This window comes from Capsicum annuum, chromosome 7, assembly GCF_002878395.1.
Source record: "Capsicum annuum cultivar UCD-10X-F1 chromosome 7, UCD10Xv1.1, whole genome shotgun sequence".
Taxonomy (NCBI): domain Eukaryota; kingdom Viridiplantae; phylum Streptophyta; class Magnoliopsida; order Solanales; family Solanaceae; genus Capsicum; species Capsicum annuum.
Genome location: NC_061117.1, coordinates 120,048,484 through 120,066,501, shown reverse-complemented (window position 1 = coordinate 120,066,501; position 18,018 = coordinate 120,048,484). Strand labels below are relative to the sequence as shown.

The following is an 18,018-nucleotide window of genomic DNA, read 5'->3' as shown; positions in this document are numbered from 1 at the left end:
TTAATTAATGTTTACCATGAGATTTGGCCTAGCGAGCCTTTTTGGGTGTATATAAGTCGTCTCGAATACTTGTGGGATGATTTTTATCTTTAAATTGACTTGTAACTTGAAGTTATTCATTAACTTTATATTATAAATATATATTAAGTTGTTTCTCTCCTTCTATTTAAATTTCATTTATTTATTTGAGTTTACAAAGACTTAATTGAAGGTTATCATATTAATATACATTAAGAAATTAATTTTTAATTTTGGTCAAGTGTTTAGTTCGTAGATAATGATTGGATTCTTAAATGTCCTTTTGATTTTACACTAAACATGAAACCTTTATGTGAAATGATTTGCTTAAATGTGTAATTTGCATGCATAATTGATAAAATACTTGTGTAATTGTCTCTTAATAACAGACATGAAATCAAAAAGTATAATTGCTGACTTGAACAAAGGAGAAAAACTAAATAGAGACAACTACAATATTTAGAGTCGTAAAATATGGTATGTACTGGAAGAGAAAAATGCTCTTGAAGATATTAACCATGTCTTATGTCTACCAGAAGAGGGTAATATTGCACAACACATTGCACAACACAGAAGAGACCTTGAAGCTTATAAGGCTTGAAAAAAGGCTGATTTCATTGCACGTGGAATTATTGTGAGTTCTGTGGTTGATGACCTCTTTCATGAGTGTGAAGAATTTCCTACTGCTAATGCTATCTGGGCATACTTGTGAGGAACATATGGGAGTACTTCAGTCACCCGCCTCAGACAACTGACTATCAAGTTTTACACTTACCAGAAACGTCATGATCAAAACATCAAACAACACCTTAGGGTGTGTCCAATATGATAGCTCAGCTTAAAAGTGTTGGTTACGTTCTCTGGAATGAGCAGCAGGTTCAGGCAGTGATTTGATATCTTTCCAATAGTTGGGAACACTTGAAGGTCAACTTAACCCACAATGATAGCATCAAAAAAAATTTTGATGTTGCCCGTCATGTTGAACTTGAAAATGAGTGGCTTGGTCCTGCTAAAGCTACTTCTAATGCCTTTATGGCAGAATCAAGTGGTAAGAAGTCTTCAGGATTCAAGGTAAGAAGAAGTGGAAAAAAATGGGAAGGATAAAGAGACCGAAGAAGGACCCTCTGAGAAAAAGGACAAGCCAAATTCAAATAAGGGAAAAAGATTATTCAAGAAGAAAGACAAGAGCAAGATGAAGTGCTACAATTACCAATTTCTAGGGCATTTTATCGTGAATATCCTGAGCAGAAAAAGATAGCATTTCTAAATGCAATTCTAAGTGCTACATCTATTTCTAGCACTGTTTTATTAACTGAATCTTATCCTATGTGGATTGTAGACTCAAGATCCACCGACAATGTGAGTCGAGATCAAGAAGCATTTGTGGAGTTCTGTTGAGTTTCACCTAGATCAAGGTGGATCTATGTAGTAAATAATGCAAGACTTGAAGTCAAAGAAATTGGCACTTGGAAAGTAGACTTGGGGGGGGGGGGGCGGTCTCTGATGTTGCATGACGTCCTATATGCTCCAGAGATTCAACGAAACTTAGTGACTCTGTCTGTTTTTTTAGTTATTGGTTTTCATTTATTTTTTAGTTGCAATTGTGTAAAAATAACTCTAGATAATGTCTTTTATGGTTTTGGACATCGTTATGATCGTTTTATTATTTTAAATTATAATCCTTCGACTTATGAATATTATGTTAATCTTTGTGTACTGTTATGTTATTCTAGTAATAATGATGTTGATATACTTACATGGCATGCTAGATTAGGTGACATAGGGCAAGATAGAATGAATAGATTGGCAAAAGAGGACATCTAGGTTCTTTCTCCAAAATTGAAATACCAACCTGTGAAAATTGTCTTGTCGTAAAGACTACACGTAAATTATTTGGGAAGGCTAAAAGAGCTAAATTTCCATTGCAATTAATCCATTCTGATATTTGTGATCCAATGAATGTGAGGGCAAGGTTTGGTGCGTTATATTTCATTACATTTATAGACGATTTCACGCGCTTTGATTATATCTATTTGATATCTCATAAACCTGAAGCACGTTAATGCTTCAAAAGATATATGAATGAATTTGAGAATCAATTAGACAAAAGTATAAACACATTAAGAAACCGATAGAGGTTGTGAATATTTATCAAAACAGTTTGAAGAACTGTGTATTGAAAAAGGCATTATCAGACAATTAATTACTCCTTATACACCTCAACAAAGTGGTGTAGCTGAAAGAAGGAATACAACTTTATTGGATATGACAAGGTCCATGATGGCGCAGGCAAATTTATCAATCTCTTTCTAGGGAGATGCGTTATTAACTGCAACTTACATATTGAATAAAGTTCCTTCTAAATTAGTATCTTCTACTCTTTATGAGCTATGGGCTGGTAATAACCCAAATTTTAATGATCTACAACCTTAGGGTTGTGCTGCATATATTAATGATCATTTTGGTAAGTTTGAAAAATTAAGTCCAAAAGGAAATAAATGTATATTTATATGATACTCAGAACACTCTAAAGGGATGTGTTCATTGGTGAACTTGAAGATGGAAGTACTATTGAGATTAAATCACGAGATGTCACATTCCTGAAAAATAATTTTTTCAAAGGGGTGAAATAAAGAAAAATGAGCCTCTTTATGAAATGTTGAAATTCAGATGATCAAATAATGTCGTCAGACATGCTTGATAATTCAATAGATCAAGAAATGATTCTTAGTCCAAGTGGGGTTGTGAATCCCAAAATCCTATTGAGAAATCTGAACTTCAATTACGTAAGGGTACCAGAAAAGGTGTACCCAAATGATCTTATGAGATTGAAGGTTATGTTTTCCTGGTATCTCTCATAGGATTGGATGAACCTAATTTTGTGACTGAGGCTTTATCGAGTCCTGAAAAAGATGAATAGATAAAAGCGATGAAAGAAGAATTAGAGTCCATGAAAATCAATAAAGTCTGGAATCTAGTTGACTTTCCTACTAAGCATAAAGCTATTGGGAACAAGTGGATTCTCAAAGTTAAACGCAAATCAGATGGGTCAATAGAAAGGCATAAAGTACGATTGGTGGCAAAAGGTTTTACTCAAGAAGCTTGAATAGATTATGAGGAAACTTTTTCACCAGTTGTGATATTTACCTCAATTCGCTTGCTTTTGGCTATAGTTGCACGTTTAGATTTAGAATTACACCAAATGAACATGAAGACTACTTTTCTCAATGGAGAACTAAACGAGAAAATCTACATGGAACAACCTGTAGGCTTTGTTGTTAAAGGCCAAACAAAAGAGGGTTTGTAAATTAAACAGATCAATATATGACCTAAAGCAGACTTCAAGACAGAGGTACCTGAGATTTCATGAGGAAGTGATTTCATTTGATTTCACCATGATCGATGAAGACCATTGCATCTATGTGAAAAAGTCCAATGAAATGTTTGTGATTCTTTCACTTTACTTGGATGATATTTTATTAGCTGGAAATAATTTGGAGCATGTAAAAATTGTTAAGTCGTGGCTTTCAAAGTCATTTAACATGAAAGATATGGGTGAAACAGATTATATATTGGGTGTTAAAATCCAACGAGATCGTTCCAGAAAAATTTTGAGTCTTTCTCAAGAAACATATGTAAAGAAAATTCTGAAACGCTTTAGAATAAATAGTTGCAAATCCATGGATACTCCTAAAACAAGATGTGAAACTTTAAACCTTGAAATGTGTCCAAAGACTGAAAAAAAAAAGGAAGACATATCGCGAGTACCATATCCTAGTGCAGTTCAGAGTTTGATGTTTGCTATGATGTGTACTCGCCCAAACATTTATTATGTCAAGGTCTGGTTAGCAAGTATCAACCTAATCTTGGAAGAGATCATTGGAAAGTAGTAAGGAGAATTTTTCGATACCTGAAGGGAACTGTTGATTATTCACTATGTTATAATGGATTCGATTTATCCATAAGAGGTTATACAGATGTTAATTGGGCTGGCGATCGGTATGATAGAAAACCAACCTCCGGTTATGCCTTCTTACTAAATGGTGGTGCAATTTCATGAAAAAGTAAGAAACAAACTTGTACAGCCCTGTCAACTATAGAATCCGAATTTGTTCCTTGTGCATTTGCAATACAAGAAGTTATTTGATTGAAGAGATTCTTTGAGAATTTGGACATTGTAAAGAATCCTAAGGGTCCCATGATTTTATATTATGACAGTTAAGCGGATATCGCATATACGAAGGATCCTAAATATCACAGCAAGACCAAGCACATTTACATTAAGTATAACTTTGTAAGAGACATAGTAGTAAGTGGGGAAATAAATTTACAATACATTCCTGCACGAGACATGATAGTTGATCCCTTTAGAGACTTGTTTGAGAAACATGTTATAGCTCTAGGATTACGTAGGAGATAATTATATTTCTAGTTGTAAGATGAGTTGATTGTAATTATTATCAATATAAGAGTCTTGAATTTATGTTCAATCTCATATGCATGTGAAAATATGTTTTATTGATACAATGTGTCGAACAAGTCACGAGATTGGCTCTCTCACACGAGCAATCGCCTCTTACATCGAGGAACGTGAAGAGATAAGTTCCATCAGATTGTGACTTGTTTTGTAAAGTCAGATGTGAGTTTCTCTAAGAATATGAATGTGAGGATTATTAAAGAAAAAAAACTTAGGTTAGACATTTAAAGATGTCTAGATCTAGATCTGTACAATGTTGAATGATTAAAAAGATTGAGAAACATGCACCAATATAAGGTGAGAACATCGTAGCACATGTTTCATACCTCGTGTGCTTAGCAATCAATGGGTTAATGAAAGAATGAATCTCTATTTCTTCATTGTGTGAGACCTCCAAAGTTATTTTAACTTTTCAATGAAATACCCTTAGACCTTTTACTGTTTCATGAAGTTTCGATCGATGTTGCTACTTTAGCATGTTACTAATGGCCATGAGAGATTTAGTAATGCAATACGCGTCAATGGAAGCAGTTGATTTGGAGCAGATAGATTCGAGTAGAAAGGAAAGATGATTAAAATAAATAATTTAACTTGTGTACACAAGCTGGCTATTACACTAACCATGTAGATGTCAAGTGTAATTGTGTATATAAAGTTAATCATGAACTCGAGTTCACCTCTTTAAGAGGAAGAGGGATCGAATAGGTAACAACTAAAGTAGTGAATGATGTCTGGGTATTGTGAGTATAAGTATCCTCATTTTAGTAATGAATTCTTTTTACATGTGATTGGATTCCTATATGTATCTTGTAAAATCTTATAGGTAAAGCTTGTGATGCTCACAGGTCGCACAAACTATTTGTCGTATAAATTGGTGACTTGATGATGTCGTACTGGTGTGGGTCTTGTCCACCATGTGCAAAGTGGGAGATGTTAGATTACGGGTCATGGGTCGTCCATGTGGACCGACCCGACCCGGCCTAATTTTTATTTTAATGATAAAAGATAAGAAGGGAGCAAATCAGTTACTGACTAATTATTTATTCTCCCACTACTTTCAGTGTGCAAAAGTTGAACCGACCGATAAAAGTATTATTGTTTATTGTTATTGGGTTATTGGATTAACAGTTTTTTAATGGTTTTATAAGAAAAATTTATTGGGTTATTGGTTCGGTTTGATTTTTTCTTATTGGGTTATTGGGTAAACCGATATCCCAATAAGAATATGTATATATATATGACTTATTATATATTTCTCTTAATTTTTCTTTAATTTCTACAAATTAACAAACCTGTTATTTCAATTATACAAACTCTTAATTTCTCCTAACAACATTTAGTCCAAACTTAAAGATTCTTATAAATTAAAACACATCATGTAGGATTTTTGGTTGCAACTAAGATTCGATTTTTTTCATGTTAGTTACTACTATTTTTATTTTATGAGTGTTTTCTTATCGGTTAAACCGAACTGTTAAGGACTAAAAATCGATAAATCGAAAATCGATAAAAAATTATCTTAGTTGTTTGGTTATTGGTTTAGCATATTTAAAAATCAAAAATTGATAAACTGAACCGATAATATATAAAACCAAATCGAACCGACCGATGCACACCCCTACCCACTACTCCTATACATATTACTACTTCTTCTTCTTCAATAGAAACGGATGAGAAAACAAATCCTTGGGTAACTAAAAACACAAAACAAGAACAAAACACCAACGAAGGTATTCAGTTTGTGAAACAATACTCCATTTTCAAGAAAGACGAAGATTGACTTGGGTGATTCTATCAGTAGCAAATTCAACGACTTCCGCTGCAACATATTAAGGTACACACATTATTTTTACTCCAAATTTGCTAACATATTCACTATGTGAGCTCTCAAAGAATTGAAAGACGAGGCCATTCTGAGAGAAGATGCATCGGTATAATAAAAAATTTGATACCATCTCATTTTGAGATTCTTTCCAGCTCCTCAAAGACAAACATAGAAAACCATCTCATTAGGGATCAATATATTCATTGAACGTGGGAAGAAACATCATCATTTGTATTAAGGTAAGGGAAAGAGATTAAAATTACTGTGTTGCTTTTGTATAAAAGTAATTCTATTTCTGCTTTATCAATGATATCGGCTCTGATATTCTAACCCAGTGAAAAAGGTGAATGCCTACTAGTGTAATTAGTCAAATTTACAATGTGACTACTTACATTTGAGAGAAAAACTTTATTTTGAGTCTCATATAACAAACAAAAGTTGTATGAGGACTTATTATTTGATGGACATGTGGCATGGGGTTCACTAGTCCTCCTTTACTTATTTTATCTTTGTGGAGAAGCCACCATTGGCACTATTTTTCATCTTCTACAATTTTTTTCTTCTTGAAATTTAATTTCAATGCCATCAAAATTAAATATAATTTCTTTGGGCAACTATATTTTGTCTTCCCACCTTTATATCATTTTTTCAAGAGTTTTCTTGCTCAAATGTTCAACCTCAAAAATTCTAGTTCCTAATTACTAATTCTTTGTCAAATATTTATTTGATCATGATACTTTTTTTTCTCAATTTTTTTCCTCACTTTATTATAAATATAATTTTAAGTTGGTATTTGATAAAAAAATTTCAAACATAATTTAGAGTTGTATCTGAAAAAATGAAAATAAGTACTAACTTTTTTCACTCTTAGAATTCATTTGGTCATGAAAATCAAAAACATATTCACTTTAATTGATATTTTAGACGTTAAAAATAGAATTAAAATTGTGTTTAACAATAGTATTTTCTAAAGTATTTTAGACTTTGAATTTATTTTTTTCTTCTATAAAGTGATAGATTGAGTCAAAAAAATACAACACCTCAAGAGGTGTTTTTTGAAAAATAAAAAATTGTGAAAACGTATTTCGAAATACGTAATTTTCATGGTCAAACAAGTATTTCAAAATAAAATGAAAAAGTATTCCAAAATATTGTGATTAATAACTATGGCCAAACGCCTACTTACACCTCTAACAAAAATTTAAAAACAACTCAAATTTATACTCATAATCAAACACAACTCCAACTTTAATTTTTCTCTTGAGATGGTATGAGTATGTCCATATGATGGTATAGCGCAATTCTTGAATGTCGATTATAAATCTCAAATTGCATTAAGTAACATACACACAAAAAAGTTTCACAAAATAATGAAATAAAAGTTTAAAACTGATTGTTATGAAAGACGTTGAAAAAGAATATAAAAATCAAAAAAAAAAAAATTGAAGAAATTTTCAAAAAACAAAAATATGAGAAGAACATGAATTGAAATAAAATAAAAAGGTGAAGAGGGAGATGGTTATAAAGAAGAATATTACAAAGTAATGATAACTGGGTTCCACAAATTCCAAATGTCAAATAATGAACCTCTCGTACAAGTATGACATGGCGCATCTCATACAAAAATTTTACTTTGAGTCTCATACAACAAACAAAAGTTGTATGAGGACTTATTATTTGATGGACATGTGACATGGGGTCCACTAGTCCTCCTTTACGTATTTTTGGCACTATTTTTCTTCTTCAAATTTAATTTCAATGCCACTAAAATTAAATATAATTTCTTTGTGCAACTATATTTTGTCTTTCCACCTTTATATCATTTTTCCAAGAGTTCTCTTGCTCAAATGTTCAACCTCAGAAATTCTAGTTCCTAATAACTAATTTTATCAAGTATTTATTTGATCATGATACTTTTTTTCTCAATTTTTTTCCTCACTTTATTATAAATATAATTTTAAGTTGGTATTTAACATGAAAATTTCAAACATAATTTAGAGTTGTATCTGAAAAAATAAAAATAAGTACCAACTTTTTTCACTTTTAGAATTCATTTGGTCATGAAAATCAAAAACATATTCACTTTAATTGATATTTTAGACATTGAAAATAGAATTAAAATTGTGTTTAACAATAGTATTTTCTAAAGTATTTTAGACTTTGAATTTATTTTTTATAAAGTGATAGATTGAGTCAAAAATATAAAACACCTCAAGAGGTGTTTTTCGAAAAATAAAAAATTGTGAAAACATATTTCGAAATACGTAATTTTCATGGTCATACAAGTATTTCAAAATAAAATGAAAAAGTATTCCAAAATATTGTGATTAATAATTATGGCCAAAGCCTACTTACTCCTCTCACAAAAATTTAAAAACAACTCAAATTTATACTCATAATCAAACACAACGCCAACTTCAATTTTTCTCTTGAGATGGCATGAGTATGTCCATATGATGGTATAGCGCAATTCTTGAGTGTCGATTATAAATCTCAAATTACATTAAGTAACATACACACATAAAAGTTTCGCAAAATAATGAAATAAAAGTTTAAAATTGATTGTTATGAAAGATGTTGAAAGAGAATATAAAAATCAAAGAAAGAAAAAAAAATTGAAGAAATTTTCAAAAAACAAAAATGTGAGAACATGAATTGAAATAAAATAAAAAGGTGAAGAGGGAGATGGTTATAAAGACGAATATTACAAAGTAATGACAACTGGGTTCCACAAATTCCAAATGTCAAATAACGAACCCCTCGTACAAGTATGACATTGCGCATCTCATACAAAATAATTTTTTTCGGGATGAATTACCCATCCGTCTTCCATACATACCATCTGTTTTCCATATTATCCGGTAAACTAGAAGTTGAGAAACAACAGTTTCTTTTCTCAAGGTTTCAGACTAACTGATATAAGTTGCTTTTCCAAAAACTTTCACACGTTACTCAAGCTATGGTAAGAATCGATCATTAAGAAACTTGTCCACACTTTCTGTAGTCTAAAATTTTATATGAGGCTTCTAGTATTATTATCTTCTAAACAATTTTCTGAGATTACTCTTCTGCTTTCATTTTCACATGTTATCAGAGCCCAAAGAGAAGCAGATTTAGTCAGAAAAGAAAAAATACATCCAGCATTGTACACCCCAACCCCAGGGGGCGGGAGTTCCCAATTCCTCTCCCCCTTAAGGCTTAATTGCCTGATTAAGAAAATCTGTAACTTTACAAGTTACAAGAACAAGTTCCATGAGTTCCGTGAACTCAATGTTCTTTATCCTTTGATCAGTAAATATTGATGTTTCCTTGACGTCCTCCAAGAAGCATAACCTATTTACCGCTCCAGAAAATTAGATCGTCTTGCTTACTGCTTCTTTCTTTGCTTGCCGCTTCTTTCTCTACATCATCAAAATTTTCCTAGTTACGGCAAACATGTATTGAATAACTCTATTATGGCGCAAAGCATTCAGTAGTTACCTCAGTCAAAATTATCAATTTTGATTGGGGTAACTTCATCGGCCACTTCAAAGTGTCCCACCAAACGAGCAAAGAACACCATCTGTTGTTCAAGGGTGAATTTAATATTTTCAGCCTGCATATAACAAAAAGAATCAGCTAATTCCCTCCATAGCGGACAGACTAAAATTTATCTCCGAAGTCTGGAAAACGATGCAATACCCTACGGAAACCATGCTGCTCTCCTTCATATTCAATGAGTGCAACAGGCAACCCTCTTTCCTTCAACGCTTGGTAGATTTTGCGTGCTTGATCAGGTAAAACGACCTGCAACAAGGGCTGGAATGCTTAATTCTACCAACAAGCAACAGCAATTAAAAACAGAGGTGATTAATTGATTTCTCGAATTTCAATCATCATATTGTTTAAGGAAGAGGCCATAATAAAATCATATGAAATTGAACTGAACTGTCTCAAAGATGCAAAGTTATACTAGTTAAATATCCAACGCTTATGATGGACAATGCAAAAGACAATCAACTTCAGTACAAGCTGCATTTATCAATTGAATGTCATTGCATCAAAAGGGACATGTTATGCTTGCCTTGTCCTCTAATCCTTGAAATAAGATAATGGGGCAGCAAAAGTGGTTTACAAAATTGATGGGCGACCTCTCAAAATATGCCTTTTCATCCCCTGCAATGATTTAAAAGGCCTCAACACATTGAAAAACATTGATCTGCAGAAAAACTTTATGCATATATATTGTAACCATAAATTGATTTGATAATTACCAACTAGATTGTCAGTATAGTGAGATTCGAACTTGTGAGTTTCTGCTCTCAGAAATTGCAGATCACCAATCTGTTTAATGAAAGATGACGACATAAGCATTGAAACTGAAAAAAGGATTTGATACATAAGGACCTTTGAGTAGGCTTATGAACCAAACTGATGCTATTCTACATTGAAGATGATCATCTAAGATAACAGGATACCACATGTATAGGCATCAGCCTTAACTTCAAAATGTTCTTATCGTATTTTTATGATCAGTTTCTGGTTGCACGTGCAAAATCACATAAGATATGGGAATGCAATACTACTTATCAAAAACAAATTTATAATTTACTCACACCATACAAGGAAGCTCCAGCCTTGAAAACATCTCTAAATGCTAGTGCAGCTAATGTTGTATAACCACCGGCTGAACTCCCTGTAATACAAAGTCGTTCACCATCAACTCTTCCACTGTCAACCTGGATGAAACAGACTAATTTACCAGTACTTACAAAATTAATAGCAGCATTAAAGGAATATAATAGTAAGCTCAATATTTTATTTACCAAAAACTTGGCACAATTGCAGCAGTCGTTAACATCCACAATTCCCCAACTTCCCAACAGTCTTTCTCTAAATTCTCTGCCATAACCTTCATATGAGCCAAAAACAAAAGACATCAGCCAACTTAACAGCAGCTAACTAGCTTACCACTGTGTCATACGCCATCCTGATTCTTTGGCCGCCTCTACTTTTTCTACCAACATGAAGTAATTTTGTATATTTCCTTCTTATACATATCAATAAGGTTCTGACAATCAGTCAATAAAAGCAGGAAATGATGTTCCCACAAAAAGCTGAATCTCTCAAAATAATCCCCTAATCAAGAAACAAAATAGAAATAATAGCAAGCCAACAATGGAAGGAGTAAAGAGGCCATGTGTTTACCACTGCTTCCACCATAATTCACATCCACATAGGCCCAACCACGACTGGTCCAATATTGAACACTAAGATTTAAACATCCCCGTGCTTCAGCTGTAGGACCTCCTGGATCATCATAAACTAGAAATTTACATCTCATACATAAAACAATTAATCCCAGCTTTTTAACTAAAAAACCAATCGGGCAGAAGCAGTGAGGGAAACAATAACCATGACTTCGCAAGAGTAATGGAGGCTTTTCTCCATGACTAGCTTGATAGTCGGGGTTTTCTGGTGGATAAAAGTACGCATATGCACATTGACCCGGGACATCTGTTGGGAACTCTATAAACTCTGGTCGGCTGTAATACGAGTTATACATCTCACTAACAGATGATGACGACCACATAATCTTGAAATCAATTACTTTTGTTCTCTGATCATCCAAAGTAACCTGCAGAAATAACAGAAAAATGCTAAAAGAATGATCTCGAACAGATTTAGAAGTACTGTTTTCAAAAATTTCAAGCAACTAGAAAGTGTCTAAAGAACCTTAGCTATTGATGATGGATGAACAGCAGATGCTCCTTCAACATAAAAGCTATGAAACCCAGAAGTCTGTTTAGGTGATAAGGGTATTTATAAAGACCAGTACAATGATAAAACTCATATAAGTACACTAAGTGCAGCAACTAAAAGTTTGGTACCAAGATCTTACAATGTTGTTTATTTCTGTGAAAGGAATATCAAGCACTGATAATTTTCCTTGGGGAACATCCAAAACTCCAAGATATGACTTCCCATTCTCCCTGCACATATTTTTCAAACAAGATTAGATGAACTACATCAAATTTCCTCCCAGAATGGTTCTCTTCCCTGAGCGAGAGGAAGAGAAAAGTGAGAAACCATATAAAGAACTTCTTTGTTACAAAAACAATCTGCATAAAAGCACTATGATTTCAAATATCATGATACACATAAAAATATTAAAATTGCAAACTGCATAACAGCTTGACCTGTAACTGCAGGCAATTAAAGTACTTTGGTCGTGGTTCTTAAGAAAGTCATAAGACTTCATCCCAAATACCCATAAGGGTCTTGCAAACTCAGCATCAAGGGAGTAAACTGGTAGCACCTCGTTAGAAGACTCCACCTGTCAACAATAAATAAAACAGGTCAATCAAGTCTACATTGTCTCACTTAAAAGTATGATTTCAGTGCCAGCAACAACAAGGAAGTTTTACTGATACATAGTTCATTGTTTTTCCACATAGATGCTTCATTTTTGATGCATATTCCAGGCCAAATATCTAGCACCATGAATAACACGAAAAATGGGAGACAGGTTGTGCAGGGATTGAAATAAGCACAAACAGATTGTTTTTCTTTTCAACTTTCTCTCTGTACTTCATTACTGGTCAGATGGAGGGGCCATGGCGGAATTTCGGATTAACTTTTTGGAATATGATATCCCTAGAGTTGGACTACGCTAATCATGGGAAGGGTAAGGTGAATTCTCTCACTTTTATCATGCAAAAGTTCATGTAAATAAAATGTTTTACATTTTCCATCAAAAAAAGTGTTTCAGTGGAGGGGCTGAAAGTGTAATGCTTATGTGGAGATTAAGGAGTCGTTTGGCCACAAGTATTCACTTTTTTCCGAAATAATTTCACTTTATTTCAAAATCAGTGTTTGGTTATAAAATTTCCAAATCCGACTTGAAGTTGGATTCCAAATTTGTATAAGTGCTTCAAATTTCCAACTCCATCTTTATAAATTCCAAATAAAATGTTATCTTCTTTTCTTCGCAAAAAGTACAACCAAACACAATTCCATCTCCAAATTCAACTTGATAAATTCCAAATGAAGCGAAAAATATTTGACATATATGGCCAAATGCCTACTAAGGTCTCTGCTAAACACTAAATGATAAGGACTAAGTTACAGTTAGAGGCCACTATAGCGATAATTTTTTTCATATTTTAAAACTACAGTATCTAGTTCATTGAATCTTTTAAGACCTCAGTCTCTAAAATATCATAGTTTTAACCATTTCATTTCTTATTAATGCAACTTCACATCTTCTCTAACAAGAATGAGGCTAATAAAGGGCCAGACTATAGGTTCCGCATATTTGTAATGCAATGAAATTAATGCTAATGCAACATCAGCATAGTATCCACAACTTTAAGACTTTAACAAGTCAATAAAACTAGGGACAGACTTGTAAAAAGAAAAAGAACACAAGTTTAGGCTTAGAACTCAAAGAAGATGAGATGGTTATTAAGAAAGTTAAGCAACTAGAAGCACTCATATAATGCAACTAATTAATCATTTCATTTCTTATTGATGCAACTTCACATCTTCTCTAACAAGAATATGGTTAATAAAGGGCCAGACTGAAGGTTCCCCATATTTGTAATGCAATGGAATTTAATGCTAATGCAACATTTGCGTTGTATCCACAACGTTAAGACTTAAACAAGTCAAAAACACTAGGGTTAGACTTGTAAAGAGAAAGAGAACACAAGTTTAGGCTTAGAACTAAAGAAGATGAGATCGTTATTAAGCAAGCATTTAAGCAACTAGATGCGATCATATCTAGAAGAGAAGTTCAAGTTAAGCCAGTAAGCTCACTCGACAGAAGATAGTAATAAGAAGTTCAAGTTAAGACATTAGGCACGATAGAAGATAGATACAAATAACAGATGGCAGAGATTTAATAAGTATGACATTACATGGGATGAGGACTTACCCATTTGTAGATATTCCAAAACCCACTTTTCCTGTCAGTTACAAAGTACAGTTCTCCTGCACCCCAAAAGAATTGCAAATCAATGCAAGGAACAAGAGAAATCACTCTCAGCATATTGTAAGTCTGAAGCTAATCATGAAACTAGATCTAACATAAGCAAATCACAACATAGGAATCACCGAATCAGATGCTTACAGTTGAATACTACAACACATATGAACTCATATTATCAGTCAAAGTACATCCCTTGTTGTTCATTATTTGATTAGCTTCTTCACAGAATTGCAACTTCCCATAAAAAGTTCAATTCTATGGAACAACTAGAGATGGAAGGGGTTATCACTAAAGACCAAAACATAAAGAGTCAGTGCAGGAGTTCTATAAGAGCCTTTACACGGAGACAGAACATTGGAGACCTGATTTGGAACTTTTAAATATTACAAAGATCACTATAGAAGACCAGGGGTGTGGCTACAGAGACCTTTTGAGGAGGATGGATTTTGGAGTGTTTAAATCTATGTGCAAAAGAAAAAGCTCCTAGACCTGATGGATACTGATGGTGTTTTTTCAAACTTTCTGGAATGTGTTGAAGGAAGATTTAATCAGAATTATTCAGTTTTTTCACTCCAACCAAGCCTTTGAAAAGAGCTTTAATGCAACTTTTATTGCATTAATTCCAAAGAAGCCAGGAGTCTCAAACTTCAAAGATTGCAGACCAAATAGTCTAATTGGTGGTGTCTATGAGATAACTGCTAGATTATTGGCTAAAAGACTGAAAAAAGTGATGGATAAATTAACAAACATCAAATGGCTTTTGTGAAGGGGAGGCAAATCATGGATGCAGCATTTATAGTTAGTGAGTGTATTGATACTAAAATGAGTGGAGCTCCTGGACTAATGTGCAAGATTGCAAGTTGGATATTCAAAAAACTTATGATCATGTAAATTGGTGATTCCTCCTTAACACTCTTAGACAAATGGGACTTGGATGTAGATGGTTTAAGTGGATTGAGGCTTGCATTAAAACTGTCAGGTTCTCTGTTCTAGTTAATGGAGAACCTATGGGCTTATTTGAGTTAGCAAGGGGATTGAGATAGGGTAATCCTCTTTCCCCTTTATTGTTCATTTTGGCAATGGAAGGTTTCGACTATATGATGAAGATTGTAGCACAAAATAGATGGATCAAAGGCTTTCTCATGGGAGGGAGGGGGCGAGAAGTAAAAGAAGTGTGTCATATGCTTTATGCTGATGATACTATCATCTTTTGTGAGCCTGTAGCAGAACAAAATAGTTATATCAGGGTAATTCTAATTTGTTTTGAGGCAGTTTCTGGCTTGAGAGTCAATTGAGGAAAAAGTAGTCTTTTCCCATTGAATGAGGTTCCTCAAATTCAGCAACTAGCATACATACTGGGATGCACTGTATAGTTATTGTCCACCACTTAACTGGGCATATCCCTAGGCAACAATCACAAGGCTCTAAATATTTGGGATGATATCTTGGTGAAGACTGAAAAGAAATTATCAAGATGGAAGGCTTAGTATCTTTCTTTGGGAGGAAGATTGATTCTCATCAACTCTGTTTTTAACTCATTACTTACCTATGTGATATCTTTATTTCCAATTCCAGTCATATTGGTGAAAACTAGACAAGTTAAGGAGAAGATTTTTATGGTAAAGCAATAAGGAAGGAAAAGGCTATAGTCTAGTGAACTGAAAAACTGTACTTCTTAGCAAAGAAGGGGGGGGGGAGGTATTAGAAATCTGAGACTTTAAAATGAAAGCCTATTAGTGAAGTGGCTTTGGACTTTGGAGATACACTGAGAAGGGTGAAGCTCTTTGGAGAGATGTGATTATAGCTAACTATGGAGAGATGAGCCCTTAATGTATAGAGAGCACTAATGAACCATATGGTATGGGGGTGTAGAGAACAATTAGTAATTTGTGCCCTAAGATGAAAGAAAACTTGTTCATCAAGGTGGAAAATGGAAACAAAACCAAATTTTGGAATAATGTCTGGATAGACCAATCCCCTCTCAGGGAACTCTTTCCAAACTTGTTCCAAATTTGTGATAATCCTAATGCTAATGTAGGTGATTGCTGGTCAGAACAGGGCTGAGACATCTCTTTTAGACGATTCCTCAATGATTGAGAGATAGAGAGGGTGGAGTTACTGGGGAAACTAGGGGGTATTAATTATAAATACCTATACCAGAGACAAAATTCAATGGAAGCACAACAAAGATGGTCTTTTTTCAGTCAACAATGCATATAAGAGAGGATTGTAGGTTATGACTGGAGGCCCTAAATATTACTAGAACTATTTCTGGAAGGGGGATATGCCTACAAAAGTGAAATGTTTCACTTGGCTAGTAATAAAAAGGGCTTGCTTAACTCAGGAAGTACTTCAAAGAAAAGGTAGAAAATTGGTTCCTAGGTGTTTTTTGTGCAATCTGACAGGGAAACAACAACCATCAATTTCTACACTGTAAGTTCACTACTCAACTTTGGAATTTATTCCTTAACATCACAAGCTTGAACTGGACAATGCCAGAACATACTGTAGAAGTAGGGGGTGGGCATAAATACCGAAATACCGAACTGAATTAATTTGGTTTCTCGATTTCGGTTTTTCGATTTGGTTTTAGTTTATTTTTTATAAATTCTCGATTTTTGGATTGACGTAATTCAATTTTCGATTTAAACCGAAATTTTTAATATACTTCTAGATTTATATATAACTTTCTAAGCACATTAACATTTAGGCTTTAGCCACTAGCTACAGCCCAAATAATACGTATTAGGTATTACCTATTACCCTATTAGCTATTACTGTTTTACATTCAAGCTCCAACAAAAAGCAGCGCAAACTAAATACACTCTAACTCTCTAACTCTCACTCAACGAAACGGCAAAGGGGAAGTGGAACGACAAACTGCAACAAGGAACGGCGAGGGAGAATGGCGAACCACCGGTGACCGGATCAACGACGATCGAGAACGGCAAACCAGGTACTATTTACTTTTTAATTTTTTTATCTTCTTCTTCCCTTTTCTGACTTTCCATTTTAATCACTGCATCTGTTCCTGTAGAATGATCTTTTTTACTGATTTTTCTGATTGTCTAATTCTGTAAATTGTAAACTGATTTTTCTAATTTTGTGAAATGAATTCACTTCACAAAAGGTAAACATTGTTAATTTTGTTTTCTCTTTCAATTTTATATAGATGGCTGACGAAGTTGAGTTAGTGTGGTTGGTTCAACTGATAGTGTACCCGATAATAGCAATGACAATTTAATTGACACTGTTGATCCAAAGAAAAGGAAAGAAATGAAAAGTAGATCTACTGCCTAGGAACATTTTGAAAAGATATTTGAAAATGATAAACTAGTTAAAGCAAAGTGTTTGCATTGTCATCAAAATTATGTTGCTCATTCAACTAAAAATGGAACAAGTAGACTGAGACAACATTTGGGTAGATGCAAAATGTATAAGCCCCCGCCCACCCCGCTTAGTGGACAAACATTGTTAAACTTTCAAACAAAGGATTCATCGGGAGAATATTGAAAATTTGAGCAAGAGGTAGTTAGGTGAGCTTTAGTCGAGGTAATAATTGTAGATGAACTACCATTTAAATTCGTAGAAAATGAAGGCTTTAAGAAGTTTATGAGTAAAGCCCAACCTTTGTTTCGAATTCTTTCCCGTAGAACAATAATAAGAGATTGTTATGATGTTTATGGTGAATTGAGACTAAGCTTGAAGAGGTCTTTTAGAGAAATA

General features: G+C 33.6%; 1 protein-coding gene across 2 annotated transcripts in view; it reads right to left on the bottom strand.

Moving 5' to 3' along the window:
- Positions 1 to 9,280: 9,280 nt before the first annotated feature.
- LOC107877937 overlaps positions 9,281 to 18,018 on the bottom strand; it is a 30,763-nt gene continuing 22,025 nt past the window's right edge. The window contains exons 7-19 of one of the 2 annotated variants that reach the window (XM_016724762.2): positions 14,239 to 14,294; positions 12,500 to 12,636; positions 12,202 to 12,292; positions 12,036 to 12,101; positions 11,715 to 11,937; positions 11,508 to 11,609; positions 11,126 to 11,211; positions 10,916 to 11,038; positions 10,574 to 10,643; positions 10,384 to 10,475; positions 10,002 to 10,106; positions 9,801 to 9,915; positions 9,281 to 9,721 (exon numbers count right to left, since the gene is read on the bottom strand). In XM_016724762.2, coding sequence (XP_016580248.2) covers positions 9,802 to 9,915; positions 10,002 to 10,106; positions 10,384 to 10,475; positions 10,574 to 10,643; positions 10,916 to 11,038; positions 11,126 to 11,211; positions 11,508 to 11,609; positions 11,715 to 11,937; positions 12,036 to 12,101; positions 12,202 to 12,292; positions 12,500 to 12,636; positions 14,239 to 14,294 — 1,265 coding nt within the window. In that variant the 3' untranslated portion in view covers positions 9,281 to 9,721; position 9,801. Of the gene's footprint in view, positions 9,722 to 9,800; positions 9,916 to 10,001; positions 10,107 to 10,383; positions 10,476 to 10,573; positions 10,644 to 10,915; positions 11,053 to 11,125; positions 11,212 to 11,507; positions 11,610 to 11,714; positions 11,938 to 12,035; positions 12,102 to 12,201; positions 12,293 to 12,499; positions 12,637 to 14,238; positions 14,295 to 18,018 lie in introns of those variants that run through there. The other variant, XR_007042891.1, reaches the window with a different exon arrangement.